General features: G+C 49.3%; 1 protein-coding gene across 3 annotated transcripts in view; it reads right to left on the bottom strand.

Annotated features, from left to right (window-relative positions):
• GRIK4 (glutamate ionotropic receptor kainate type subunit 4) overlaps window positions 1–14,816 on the bottom strand; it is a 223,356-nt gene that overhangs the window by 26,242 nt on the left and 182,298 nt on the right. For all 3 annotated transcript variants that reach the window (XM_068916506.1, XM_068916508.1, XM_068916507.1), the window contains exons 10-12: window positions 13,682–13,786; window positions 5,178–5,285; window positions 3,905–4,108 (exon numbers count right to left, since the gene is read on the bottom strand). In XM_068916506.1, coding sequence (XP_068772607.1) covers window positions 3,905–4,108; window positions 5,178–5,285; window positions 13,682–13,786 — 417 coding nt within the window. The remainder of the gene's footprint in view (window positions 1–3,904; window positions 4,109–5,177; window positions 5,286–13,681; window positions 13,787–14,816) is intronic.

The raw sequence follows: 14,816 nt of genomic DNA, 5'->3' as shown, positions 1-14,816 counted from the left end.
TCCCTTCACCCACACACAGCTTTTCTTGCTGAACACCAACACCCACTACCAAGCGGAGAGCAGGACTCTGCCAATTTTGAAATAACTTCTCCCTCCTTTCCACTCCTTTCCACTCCATTCCCCTGCCTGCCATTCCCTGTCTTCGGAGCAGGTGAAGGCAGAGGGTCTCTCTTTGTTTGCAAAACACCTCACCTTCACCTGGCCACCAGCAATGACGCTGAAACCTCACCCCCGATCCTTTCAGTTCTTGATGTTGCTGCTCCCGAGGCCCGAGACAGCTCTTGGTGGCACGAGACCAACCACCTCTTCTGCAGCAGCACCAGCCTCGGGCGCGAGAGCAAGGTGCTCTGGGCAAGGGACTGGCACCTAACAGCACGGGAGCCTGATCCCTGACTGCAGCAGAGCGGAGAAGTTTCTAGGAGGTTTTATAGAAATACTGCAGCTTCAGATGGCTGCCAACAAAGTTTCCTGGCAAAACCGTACCAACCCACCCCCTATTAGCTTAGCTTAGCTCAGCTCTATTCTCCACGAACAGCTCTGAGATGGGCAAATTCAGGAATTGCTGCTGAAGGGTCTCTCGGGCACAAGCCCGTCTCCTCCCAGCCAGGACAGCAAGGGAGTTAATCACCGAAGGCTCACTGCGACTTGACGTACAGGCACTGCGTACAAGCTACTACCAAGACAGCAAATACAGCTGTAGCACAACAAAGAGAAAGCTGTCACATTGCCTTGAAAATACATTCATTGGCTGTATCGGACTAGCGAATTCATTCCAGCTTGAGGACGCAATGGAAAGAAAAGAAAAGAAAGAGAAGACAACATAACCATTAGGGACTCAAAGCCAGAGACTATACCGTACCGGGAAGAAGCAAGACATAATTCTTTCAGCCCTTCCCTATTGTCCCCGAAGGCTATGACACCAAACAATAGGAGACCGAAAGATTTATTGTTCCTCCTTACGCATAGGACACATGTAAAGTGTCACCCTAATGGCTGGAGATTGAAGTCTTTATCTCAGGACCTGGCAAGGCTAAGGGGAACTATATGCCATCTGAAAAGTGGTTTTATGCCCCTGCTCACTCAAGGAGGAAGAAAGGAGTTCAGCCTTCCTGCCCCCAGATTCACAATGGGACCAATTAGTTTGGTACTTTACGAGTCTGTGACATCTTTCACTAAGGAAGGGGCTCCAGTCCTTCCAAGTGATTTTTGCCAAGCCAAACCTGAGTCAAACTGCCGACCTAGTCGTGGGAGTATCTACAGCCCTTTCACTAATCCCCCAAGCCATCCCGGTCCCCATGTTCCTTAGCACTTAATTACTTTTGCGAGCAGGTCGATAAGATATGTACTTGTAAATTTGGGTCAACAACAAATTTATGTTTATATAGCTTCCTTCTCAATCATATTACAGTGCACAATTAGCTGTAATAGAATTTTCAGCACATAAGAATAAATCAATGGCTGGTTAATTTAGAAGCAATAAAATGAAATGCTTTTCCCATATAGCCTATAGTTGCTCTGAGGACATTCAGTGCCACAGGAGGATTACAAAGGCAAAAAAAATAGTGGAAAGGTACTACACGGACCTGGGGCGTTTACTGAGCTACTGGCCAGGCACGCTAATCAAACCTCATGTTTCTCATCAGCCGGCCAGAGGCAGGCAAGAACCACTTTCTTACACGAATGCAGCAAGGCACGAAGAGCGAGGCGCAGAGCTCTCACTCGTGGTAGGAGGATGCTTTGACCCCGATGGTAGGTTTGTGCCCTGACCAGTGTCCTGCCGTGCCAAAGGCTACACAGGGGTAAGTTGGAGGCAGAACAACTCAGGGAACAAATCCAGCGAGAAAGCACGCATGAGCCCAACATACCATCTTCCGGCCCTTCTGTTTCAAGTGGTCCTTAAGGTGGTTTCACGGATGAATAAGGGGCTGGAACAAGGAAAAATTCCCTTCTGTCACAGGAGGGGAACCCCTAGGGCAGTGAAACAACCTCAGAAAGCAAAATCCCAAACAACCCCAAATAAACACCACAGCATGCACAAGGCCAGATCTGCCCTGGCTGAACTGAGCCAAAGCGTCAGTCCCTGGGAACGATCAAAAACTCACCGGAAGCATTATAAGAACTCTAAAGGGTCTAGAAGGAACAAAGCAGAGAAAGCTTTTTCTCTTCTCCAGTTTTTGATTCAGCTTCACACAGGGTTTGCCAGCTGTCCTGCTGAAGCAGAAGCAAAAATCCTCCTAAATAAGGCTACAGCTGAAGAAGAAACAAATTGTGTCTATGCAAAGATGAAGGGAAAACACTTATCTCTACCAATAAAACCCCTCCAGAAGCTCCCATTTAATAGAGAGGCACTGCCAAGGTTATAGGTCAAAAATCTGATGGCTCTTCCTTCCCTTTGTTTGCAGAGATCACACGCTGCTTTGTGCGCCTTCCTTCTTGCCTCCCCAGAGAGACGTTGCAGAACTGTTTTATATGTATTTGTATACGTATATACATATATAAAAATATAGATGTATAAAAACTATGCCAACAGCCCAGAGCATTTGCAAACAACCGTACAGAAAATTCCTTAGAAGAGCCAGACGGAGGTGGAATTTCAGCGGGCGCAAAACGCTATCGCTCCACTGGGGAAAGGATGATCTGGAAGACAGGGCGCTGGTTAAAGAGGGACTTTGAGTCAGTGCTCTTCCCTGTCCTGTGTGGCCTTAAAACACTCATTCAGATCCAGATTTGTCCCACCCAAATTTAGACACTTGGCTGAAGCTCTGCAGCCAGCCAGGTCTCTCCCTCGATAGCCAGATGCTGGTGGGCTGACACTGCTTCTAGAGATGCTCGTGGCCAGCAACTGCGCTAGGAGCCCCGGTGCGTTGCCTGATGCCAGAGAGGACGGATCCAGGCCTAGTCTCTCTGCTCCGCAGGAGGACCCGTTGCCAGTGCGAGGAGCTCAGGTGTTCCTCTGACGGAGCACTGCATGTTATCACAAATAAACCTCGGTGCAGATTTGCCACCAGCGGAGAAACTGTCACTGGGTTCTCACAGGTGCTTCAGTAATAACAAGGTAGTACAGAAATCGGTGAGCAAGGAGGCATCGGTTTAAGTAATATCAATCTTAAACGTTGGCTTTGCCTAAGCCTATTTTACTAAGAATCTCAGAGCATTTCAGCAACTCTGAAACTCATTTCAGCCTCAGGGTCCCCGGGGAAGGACTACCTTTAGCTGCTGAGGCAAACAAAGAACAGAGAAGGGGGTACAGCCTGAGCGAGGACACACGAGCGCACGATTGTTGTCGAACCCAGAAAAAGCATCGTGCTTTCAGTCTAGCTGCTGTGCCGCAACACCTCGGATCCGAGCTGTGAAAAGAACTCAATCTACGTATTTCAAGCGAACAAGAACGTTCCCCGCCAAAAATGATACTGAAAGTCAAGGAGCTGAAACAAACCAGCCCAAATTTTTCTGGGTAGAAATGTGATGTTTACTCCCCCCACCCCACCCCACGTCTGTTTCTGTACGATTTCTTCAGTTTCCACCAACACTCAGAGTTTGCATATTTGCCTATTTCAAGTTTTCATTGATTTTTCCACTGGAAAAAAAAAAAAAAAAACGTTCTGTAACCAGCTCTTACCCAGGGATCTCAAATTCCAGGCCTATCTTCCAGCAGAAGCGAACATCCTCTAACAGAGCCCCCCAACAGGGGTCCTAACAGGTCTACTTCAAACACTGTCACATTGACACAAATGCATTTGCAATTAGGAGACCCCATTAAATCGAGATCCTCCTGTCAGAGTCTCATGAATGGACTAAAACACGAATTTGACCTTATCATCTTGGAGCACTTAATAAAGCATCAGGGCTGTTCACTGCCAAGTCCCACTACAGCGCAGCTAAAAGGAACGGCTAATTCACTTACCCGAGCAATCAGCTCCCCGACCATCCCTGTCCATGTGCCGTTCGCCTCGGGGACTCCATACACTCCATCACCAACAAGGTGGATCTTATAGTTGAAACGCAGGATCTCTGCCAGCTCCTTCAGCATGTCCACGCAGAAGCCCTCGTAGCGGTCATTGCCTTCCAGCTCCTGATGGTTCCACTTCAGCATTAAGTAAGGGTTTTCCTGCATCGAAACTGGGCAGCTGTCATTCCCATCTTAGCCGAGGAGTCCCACCAGCACGGCACTGAGCCACAAGGACAGAGGGGGGTGGGCTCCCTGGGGCGCTGGGACGGCAGAGCCTCTGATAACGCGCATCCAGGCCAACCTCCAGTCTGGGTACGTCCCTTTCGACCAGGGTGTAAAAGACCCTGAAAGCTGATGTGAGCCTCCTCTTGGGAACCCAAGGGAGTGTAAATCCAGCAGAGCCATTTCTACACTGGTAGTTGCTGGCCCTTGCTGTGTCAGGAATACACAGAAGATGCAGCAGATTTATCCCACTTTAGGGTATGAGTCAGAGCTAAGGGATCATGCTTTGGTGGTTGTTTCCAACTAGTAGACGCTAGAGCAGCCTGGTGACTGCTCTGAGTTATGGCAGGACATAGAGGTCCCATCTTCCTTTGACATGGGCAGGAAAAAAGGCATATGACCACTGCTTCTCTAGTTTGGCCTCTTTTTCAAAGAAACTTAGTGGGAACAAAAGCACCCAGAGTGCTTCAGGATTTTCAGTGTCTTTAAGAAGGAGGAGAGGCACTGGAAAAAAAATCAAGGGATAGCTAGCAGAGTGCTGGATAGGAAGCCTGTGAAAGGGGAATTTTTTCACCTGAGGACAGTAGCGCCTGTAGATGTGGAGTCTCAGGTTACACCCATCTTAGGCAATTTTAGTAATTTTATGGGTAGAAGGACAACTGTCCCTTCCAACTTACCAGCTGTACGCAGAACAAGAACATCATTCACAGATGAATGTAGAATGGCAACTTATCCCCATCCCAGCCCTCTCCCCAGCTGCTTCTGAACTCATCAAATATCATTTCCATATGAAACATCAACTTGAGTTTAATTACACTGTCATGAATTGTCCTCAGTGCTGTAATTAGAGATTTGATCGTCTGTTCTTTATACAATCAGTGTGCAATGCTGCATGCTGGGGGCAGAAGGGGGTAGGAGAAGGGAATAATATTCTAGCTGATTAACACCCCGTAAACACTGGGCTGGCAAAGAGCTAATGGGAACTGTAGGTGACCCCCTCACTTACCAGGATGGTTGTGACAATGAGGGTGGTATTGAACAGACTGTCTGATATGTTGGAGGAGAAGATTCTGTTGTCCATGCTGAGCCCTTCAGAAACATGCCAGTGGCCAATCTGGAGAGATAAACAGTACAATAATGAAATTTACAGGACAAATTACTGTACGCACCTGCCATATGGCTCTGGTGACTGACAACCATCAAGGCAGCCCTGTAAAAGGTATTTAGGAATGCTCCATTACCTTTACGATGCACCCCAACTACAGTACAACGGGCAGATCGATCCCCTGCCGTGCAGCCCTGGCACTCCCCCAACTGTGCGACACCCCCAAACTCGTCCCCGCCGTCCCAGGTGTCCGCTCCGCTGCTGTGGCCAAGCCCCACGGCAGGAGAGCGCTGCGCTGGCGGCGGCTTCCCGGGGGCAAAGCAGCGTGCGGCCCTGTCGCCAGCATGTCCCCGAGACGGGTCTGTCCCACCTGGCAGTCCCACATGGCCAGGGCCGGCACCTTCTTTCCATCCCCCTGCCATGCTGTCAGGAGCCTTTCCTGTCCATCACGCCAAGGCACAACAGCTAGGTAACAGCTGTAAGATGAAGACTTGGTCTTCGCTCCCAAAAGTGATGCATTTCTGCTGACCCCTTCACCTCCTCACTTCTCTTAAGGTAAAATCCTAAAGAAGACATGACATAGGAGCATTTGGCAGGATGCTGCTGGGAAAGGCAACGCCATAGCCCTGGTCTAACTCGGCTACACCATCCTCTGATGAGCGCAACAGCCAGGGCTCATCATGCTGAGCTCTTTCGCTGTGATGCCGCGCACAGATACTCTGCAATACTGACACAGTTTGGAAGAACTTCACGAAGTGCTGAAGCCCAGTGATTCCGTGGTGAGAGCCCAGAAACAGGGAGATGGGGTGGCTGCCCCCAACTCCGCCTTACGTCGTCTCTGTGACTTTTAGCAAAGGATTTCACCTGCCTGAAGGCAAGCGTAACCTCTCGGTCTCCTCCTGGAAGTCTCATTAATTACATGCTAGCATAGACCACTATCAATCCTCGTAGGAAAAAGCCACTTCAAAAGGAGTATCACAGCTTCCATTGCTAAGAGCCAGAGGCCAGTGGCATCGATCTGGGGCAAATGTCTTCTAACCTTGACCAAGCAGCTTCACCTTAACAGCAGGCATGAAATAAAGCCATGTTCTGCACTGTGACTCATCTCTATCTGGTATAATGGATGCCAACTACTATGATTAACTACCTCAAAACCACTTGACTGAAGCCCATCACGCCCAACAGCTCCATGGAAAGGCTAATTCACCCCATCCAAGCATCTGTATCACTGCAGTAAACCAAAGTCACACCACCAGTGCAACAGGACAGTTCCCCCCTAGTGCTCAGGAGAACACCATGACTCAGCTGTGATGCAACATAACCGGATGCTGACTTCAGCAAGGAGAAGGAATATTCACAAAATCTATTTTTAACTTCCAGAGCCTAAACTCCCTCAGAGCGCTGGACAGGGAGATTAGCACCTCTAGCAGTAAGTTCAGAGCATGAGAATTAGGCTCCTGCTCTCTTTTGTCCTATGCATGCTGAAGGGCCAGCTACAGAGCAGGTCCTTTGACATCACTGAAGCTAGCCACTACAGCTCTTGGAGGCAGCTGGTGGCCCCAAAATCCTACAGTGTCTTCAGGACTCCTCTATAGCCATGGTACCAGAGCAAACCTGTTCCACAGTTCCCTCATACTGATACAAACAGCCTCAGACACTGTCAGTCTAAGGCAGGTTATCTTTTTGCTGTGCCACGGTTGTCAGGGAGGTAGGAACAAATCAATTTCTCTTCCTTCAAACAGTAATCTTATGTTCAAAGAGGTGGGTGGAAGGCGATGCAGAGCTAAGGGCCAGGCTAGTGCATTGCCACGGAAATGAATGGAAACCACGCTGATTTACATCACCCAAGGATTTACCCCAGGTACTCAGGAGCTCTTCTTGGCAGTGCTTTTCCTCTGGCATGACTGATGGCTTAAGGACCTCAGATTCACTTCCCAGCTTGTAAGTCTGAGCTGAGCACAGCCTGAAACGGCAGCCACGCGGCTGCCTTGACAGGCAACTGAATTGCTCTGGAAGCTGAGAAAAGGGCAAAGTCCTTTCTTTTCCTGGCTATAGGTTCCAATCCAGCCCAAGTAACTGAAGAGCCTCAAAAAGCTTTTGCCCGAGTCCTGAGTCCTAAATCCAGTCTCCTCATCTCTAGGCACAGGAACAAGCGGGCAATGGGGAAGTACAAACAAGACAGGTTACACTTCAAGTCTACTGCTTTCTGTGCCGTTCTGCAGAGGACAGCTGCATGCATTTCCCTCTGCTCCCAGGCTGGCAGAGAGACATCTTGATGCAGCTGCATAGGTAGAGCCAGCTGAGTCCCTAGAGGAGGTCTTGTTTACTCTGCAGATAACACAACAAAGATCATTCCTCAGAGTTGTCAGTCCAGCCCCTTCTACAACATTAATATCACTCTGCTAAAAGCACTTGTCACGGCAAGGATCTCCGAGTGTTTTGCAAGCACTAACTCTTCAAGGCTCACCACCAACACGAGAGGCACTGAGGGCTCATTAGCCTCGTCTGGCAAACAGGGAGATTGAGGCAGCGACGGATGTGTCAGACGTGTATTGTCTTGACAGCTTGTTGTGGCTTAACTACCACCAAGCTCGTAGCATCACAGTGACACTGTAGCGCAGGACTGATTTCTGGAAAGGACAGTCCCAAATCAGGAGATTTACCGTTGACTTCATGGACACAGAGTCCTTGAAGCACAACTTAAATTGGCCCACGCAGGGACTGTACAGGTGCAACAGGATGGATTTTACCTGGTCGTATCCCCCAGGTCTGCACAAAAGCTCTTGCTGTGCCTGCCAAACAAAAGACCCTCTGCAGCAATTGCATCTCTGAGTGAGTGATCAGTCACAAACACTGCCTAATTCTTTTTCTTCCAGATTTCACAACCAGAGATTAGCGACAGATTAACTTCAATTTCAACAGCCCTCACTGCTCTCAAATTTGTCCCTCCCCTGCTGGCATATTGAGACTAATTGACTGCCGCCTCCTCTGACAGCGCAGTGGATTTGACCTTGCTTTTTACACAGCACCAAGGCTAAACACTTCTATGTGCTGGGGTACTTCCACCCCGCTCTGGGCTTGTTCCAGCTCACAACTGACACCCCCCGACAGTAAAATAATAATACTAATCGTCTCCTCACACAGTTTGGTGTTTCTGAAGTTTAATGTATCAGAAGATGCCTGGGATCCTCAGATCTCTCCCTCATTGCAAGATGGGTGTCAAGGCGATTTTAATCATCTCTATTTATGTACAAAGGACCTCTGAAAAACAGAAAACGCTCATCTGCAAAATGCTGTAGAAAACAATCAAATGTTCTGCTCGGATTTGGATTAGATGATCCTGTTGTTAAGGCTCTGGACTAGGACTCAGGAGTTTTTAGGATTCGGGAGATTTTAAAAGAGGATATGATTGGTCTATAAAAATACAGCAGGTGGAGGAGGTCCATAGCAAAGGGTAGAAACAGCTTTTGAAGCTAAAATGACAGCGTTGGCACAAAAATAAATAGATATAAACCAGCCAGGAATAAACAGGCTGAAAAGTAAAAGAGGATTTCTAATGATCAGAGGAGCTGAAGTGACGGAGTACCTTTCCCAGCAGAGCAAAGAGAGCAACGCAACCACCTGCTTGCAAGCTGGAGCTCGATACCTTTATGAAAAGGATAACGTGACCTGGTGGCAAGCAACAGCCCGTGGCCCGGATGGGGAAAGGTCCCTCCGTTCCCTCATTCCGCCCGGCTCGCTCCTGGCGCCGCTGCAGACATCCGCGCGGGGGAACGAGCCTCCCTTTGCCTGTCCTCGCTGCAAGGGCTGCAAAGTGCCTTGAGGTAAAAGGTGTTTCTTGTTATGTGTCCTTGTTATAGGCCGGGAGCTAACACACAAGTTCAGTGCAAACCAACCTGAAGAGCAAGCACTTGAGCCTGGCATAAGCAAAAAAAAAAGTGACATTGCTTGTGACATTTCCCCATCTCCACAGGTAGGCAAGATTTCTCAAATTAGCTGCTCTGCAACAGGCAGAGGACTGTACCGGAAACGATGACACTTAAAGACTTCTCATCGCTGTAGAAAATTACCAGTGCCTAACGCGAGGCGAAGTGCGGCGTTCCAGACTTGCTCCTTCAATCCGTTCAGCTCCTCCAGATCAGACGGAGTCACGCTAATGACGCCTGGGCTTTCAAGCTCCTTGTAGCGTGAGATGACAAAACACCACTCAAACTAACGATGCTAATGAAGTCTTCTGCTTGGTGCCCCGCAGGCCTGAATGGCAGCTGATGGCAGGGAGAGATGACATGGCACGACCTCTCCATAAACTTGAGAGGCACTGGGGGCACTTACCACTCCAGTCCCCCAATCAGAAATTCACGTAAAGCCAGTCCTGAACACAGATGTCTTGAAAAAGGCAGGAGACTACCTCTGCAACAAAGTCGGATATCATCTGGGCTCTGAATAGCAACTGCTGTCCTGTAGATTGCACTCATCACCTCTCCCTCCTCCGTGTCCTCAGGAAAAGGAAGGAGTGCAAAACGCAATCATTTCTCATCAAGTCTGCGTTGGGAAACCCTCATCGGTGCTAATGGCAAAAGGACTGGTTCCAGCAGAACGTATAGTTAGGTAGGTACTTTTACATAGGTGCCCTTATCAGCCTAAAGAGAAGAGGACTAGCATCTTCGGGGAGAAAAAAGGAAAAACAAAGGAAACCCCTCAGAGGACACCACAGAGGTCTGCCACGTGGCTGACACTCCTGAAGGACGCTGGAAGACTGACGCCAGCAAGGCCTTCAGAGAGGTAGCATGGGACAGAGAGAGCCACCTAGTCAAACCTGTACAACCACCCGACCCACCTCCCGAGGCCACTCACCAACCCCTGCGATCCCCTTCCTTCCCAGACATCCCATTCGGACATGACTGACACCTGGCTTAGTCCAGTAAGGACCTGACCGCGGCAGGCACTGATCTTCCCGGGTCCTGTGAGGCACAGATCATCAGCTCTTGGCAGCATCTGCCCCTGAATTCTTGCTGGGGGTAACAGCTAGAGGAGCAAGTCCCATCGCGACTGATTAGCCGCTTATAAGTTAAAAAGTTTTGATGTGGCGGGGACTGCGGAGGGTCTCGGAGCTATCAGCTGGTAACTCATCGCCATACCAATTAGGCTTCCCCCCCCCCCCCCCATCAGGACATCCTCAAAGCCCTTTAGCTAAACAGCAACAAATTGGCCACACCTAGGGCAAGGAGAGAACAAGGGGGAGCAGCGGGAGCTGGGGGGGACAGGGCCATCGCAGGGCCTGGAGAGCCGGTCCCTCTACCCCTCCCTGCCTCCCCTGTTTATACCTGCTCTCCTTGGGGTCCTACGGATCACATCCCCTCTTCTTTCCCCTTCTCCTGTTACGCTGCCAAACCTTAGTTTTTGGCTTACTGCGAATCACTAATCAGAAACCTGCTGCAATGTTTTTTTTAAAAGGGGGTAAAGAAAGGGGAAAAAATAAAAAGATGACATGTACACACTCAGTTCTTGTCAGATCTACGGATCACCGACACATTAACGAGTCTGCGCTTTATCAGGCATCCTATGAACAGAGAGCAGCTCTCATACGGCTGGGGAAAAATTTCCACTAGTTAAGCTAAATCAGGAAAAACACGTTTGGTGCGTTACATAAATATATTAAAAATTAAATGCCAAAAAGCCTTGTCTCTCCCTGCCCAAAAGCAGCAGCAAGTTCGAAAATCTAAGTGTCTCTAATTTGTTTTGCTGGCTGAGATCTGAATCAGCTTCAAGACTCGGTGAATTCTCTGTCAAAGCTGACGAGCCGAAAGTCCCTGTGGCTTCGATAGATGGAAGGAGAGAGAGGGAGAGAGAAAGAGAGAGAGAGAAACGGGCAGAGAGCGTGAGCTTGATTAAAAAAGGAGGGAATACGAGCGTTTCAAACGAGAGCCTGTGCAAATCAGTTAATACGACCCTTGGGAACAAAATTGTCTCCAGGATGTGAATATTTGTTCCTCACCCCATCTCCTCACGGTGGGTTTAATTAAATGATTTCCAATGATTTATTCAGTTATTTTCATTACAACAAGCCTGGATAGCTAAGAAGAAAATAACCACCCGTGGCATGGTAGTGTCGCTCCAACCCCAAGACCTGTGGTTTCCCTTGGCGGTGATGGGGAGGGGAGAGCAGGGGCAGGACCGGGCAGGCGACTGCGCCAGGTTTCGCGCCCAAGCCTCGTGGGCCCAGCTGCATCCGCAACTCTGGCAGCCGAGGAGACCAACGGGCAACTCGGGACTGGGAGATGTGCTTCAGAGACCTGGAAGGGGCAGTCTGGCTGCAAGAAGAGCCTGGAGGGGCTTGCACCAGCGCGTTGCCTCTCAGCCAGGCGAGGTGCCTAAAACAGGGCTGCTCGTCAGGGAGAGACCACCCTGCGGAAAGGCCGCTGCGGGAATACAGAGCAGTTTCATGAAGAATAACTTCACTGCGATGGGCGTCTGCCAGGAAAGGGCTTGCAGCCACCAACGCTCTGACCAGGCAGTAACGCGCACCCAGGGATTTCCCTGTCCTTCCAGCACCTTGTTAATGTGACTTGAAGTAATTTATCACCGCTGCTCTCTGATAGGAAATTTGAAAAGCTTAGCTCCGACGCAGATTTCCTGGGAATCCTTGAAACATGAAGCTGCTTTTTTTTTTTTTTTTTTTTTTTTTTAACTGATCCATGGCATATAACATATTAAAAAAGATTTCCTCCTGTCAGATTGGGATTGCTGAAGAAGAGCTGAGACTTTTGCCTCAAAGGAGATGGGCCGCAGATCCCATTTCCTTTGGGATGCACCATCCCAAAGCCGCTGCGCATTCAATGCTCCCGCTGCCTCCACCTGCTGGGGTTAATCCCCTGCTACCACTTGTCCTCCCTGCCTGGTGCATTTTGGGAATGTGGGGCAAAGCAGAGATACGTGTCAGATGGGGCTACAGACCTCCCACCACAGGAGAGGTCTGGAACAAGCATCGCTCCTTGATCCTGCAGCAAGTTTGCATACCACTCTTTAGGGAAAATACAGCTACAGGCAAGGAAGACTGACCATGCATCATCCGAAATACAAGCAGAGACCCTTACATCATCACGTTTCAGAGGTCTGCTCTTTGAATAGGGAGACTGTGTTGCAGAAGCTGTTTAATCATCATCATATCAATGCTAAGCAGACCTTGTCAGTAAGATGCAGTGTTGGGATCATTTGCCTGGTCTCCATAACAAGGAGAGAGCTTTTTTTACAGCTTGGAAAATCAGCTGCCCCCAAACTGTAAAGACAGTTATTCACCAATGGTAAGAAAAACTGACCGTTTCTGTCATCCAAGTGAGGAGCTGAGATACATCTCTGTGGAGTTCTTGGAGAAGTACTGATCCAAGAGGACCTGCACATTTAAGGTGAACTCGCTGCCACATTTAAGCACACTAAAAATACAGCAATCACAGTGGGTATTAAAGCTTTTAGTTCCCCTGCTCCAGCTGAATGGATGCTCTTACTAAAGCAGATGGGCTTGGACCTGTCACTTTTACTCAGAGTATGCTGGGGGTTCAGGAAATGGTTAAAATGCAATGATGCTATAAGAAATCTTACTGTGGAGAAAACGCCATCCTGATCTTCCGCTCACTCAGAGTGAGCTAAAGGCAACATCAAAGCCGAGCTGTCACTCGACAGGTAAGAGCTGGCTGGTAACGTTCCTGCCAAGGCTAAAACTGGCTGCTGCCAGCAGAAGAGATTTCCTAATGCCAAAAACGCTATCTTGGTGTGGGGTAAGATACAACAGCTTGCTCTCTGCAGTGCCTAGAAGAAGTGGCAATCTCTGAGAAAAGGGCAGACATGAACCTCTCAACATGGAAATAAGACAGATGAAAACCCATTTTCGAGGACTTTCATTTATTTCCTGAAGGAAGTTTGGATTCACCAGTAAAACCCTAATTCCTTGTACACGTGTCCTACAGTCTCACCAACTTCATACCTGCGGTACCACACAGTATCCTTAACCTTAGCTCACGCCAAAAAATATCCCTCAGAGAGAGGCAGAGGGCAAAAGGCCTAACAGTGTGAGGAACCCACAAGCACTGAGACAAAAAGCAAATGAGAGTCTGAGCTAAGCAAACAAGTTACAGAAGTGCAGGCACCATAAATCCAAAGGTAAATTATCTTGCACCCGGCTCCAGCATGCCACGTACCGAGGACAGACGGTGCGGAGCGGCTGACATGGAATTTCCCCCTTAGTTTTCCCTCACGGAAGCAAGAGAGTAGTTCAGAGAGCTTGATAGTACCGTTTCTCCACGTTTCATGGGAAACGCTCACGTTTTTCCCCAACCAAATCACCCTCAATAGGTGCATCTCCACAAGCTTATAAACAGAAGCACGAGCAGGACGAGCGGCGCCGGTCCTACCTGCCGGAAGCCGTTGCGCGTGTACTGCAGGATTTTCAAGGCGTAGTTGGATCGCTGACCTTTGCTGTTGAATTCGATGTGGCCGGTGAGACCTTCCAATTCTACCTGTCCAAGAGACAGTGAGTTACAGCGCCCATCGAGCCAGCGCACCCTCACCGCTCCAGGCAGAGCCTTGAGGTGCCTGCTCTTTGCTCAGCACACTCGGCATCCAGCCTCCCGTTAGACACACGGAGATGGCAAAGTAATACAATTTTCACGTCACGATCCTAATTGCTCTCAGAGTCTGGCCAGGCTAGCACTGAGCAAAGCGGAGCGGGGGGAGCAGAGAAACCAGCAAAGGAAGGTGCAGCATGCCCAACTGTTTCCCCTCCGCCTGGAACGATCCTCTCCCCGGCCCCTCACCGCCTCCCTCCATCCCAGGGATAGCAACGCACCGCTCTGCTGCAGGCACGAGCTTTTAACTGTGTCACACTGAATCACAAGCTGGGGATTCCTCCACAAGCCGTTACATGCTGTTTCACTGCATTGGGCTTGTGTTTAACACAGGAGCATGTTGCAAAGGGAGCCAAGGTGATTGTCTAGCTTCATTGTGCAGATTAAACACTGCTCACTTGCTGCTGGAACACCTTTTCAGTCACAACAGCGAGCTAATGGGCCTCCTAGAAGAGCCAGGGGAAGCTGAAGAATTTTACTGCCTTTGACCGAGGGTGAGATTTAAAGTAGGGTTCACGCGCCTGGGCCAAAGCACCATACGGTTCAGGTTCGGCTGCTCCTCCCTTTGGGAAAAAGTCTCACGAAATGTCCTCGTCTCACGAGGTTTCAGTTGCATCAGAAAGCATGCTCCTTCTGCACGCTTCCAGTCCAAAACCACAGCTCAAGTTCAGTCCCGAGAGATCAGAGCGACAAACTCCAACCGTTTCAGGGGGCTGAAACTTGGGGGTCTGCTCTTGTACCAGAACGAGGTTTGATCTGTTCCAGTAACCAATGCTTTCAGGTTCAAAGAAGTCCAGACCCCTTCATAGGGAGGCTCACCTCTTGCCACTGATCTTTGAGCAGCTGTACTGCATGACCTCGTATCAACTCAAGTTCACTCAGAACAGGGCTCAAATCACTTAGAAACATTCATACTTTAATT

Source organism: Struthio camelus, chromosome 22 (assembly GCF_040807025.1).
Source record: "Struthio camelus isolate bStrCam1 chromosome 22, bStrCam1.hap1, whole genome shotgun sequence".
Classification (NCBI taxonomy): domain Eukaryota; kingdom Metazoa; phylum Chordata; class Aves; order Struthioniformes; family Struthionidae; genus Struthio; species Struthio camelus.
This window is presented reverse-complemented; position numbering and strand designations above follow the sequence as displayed.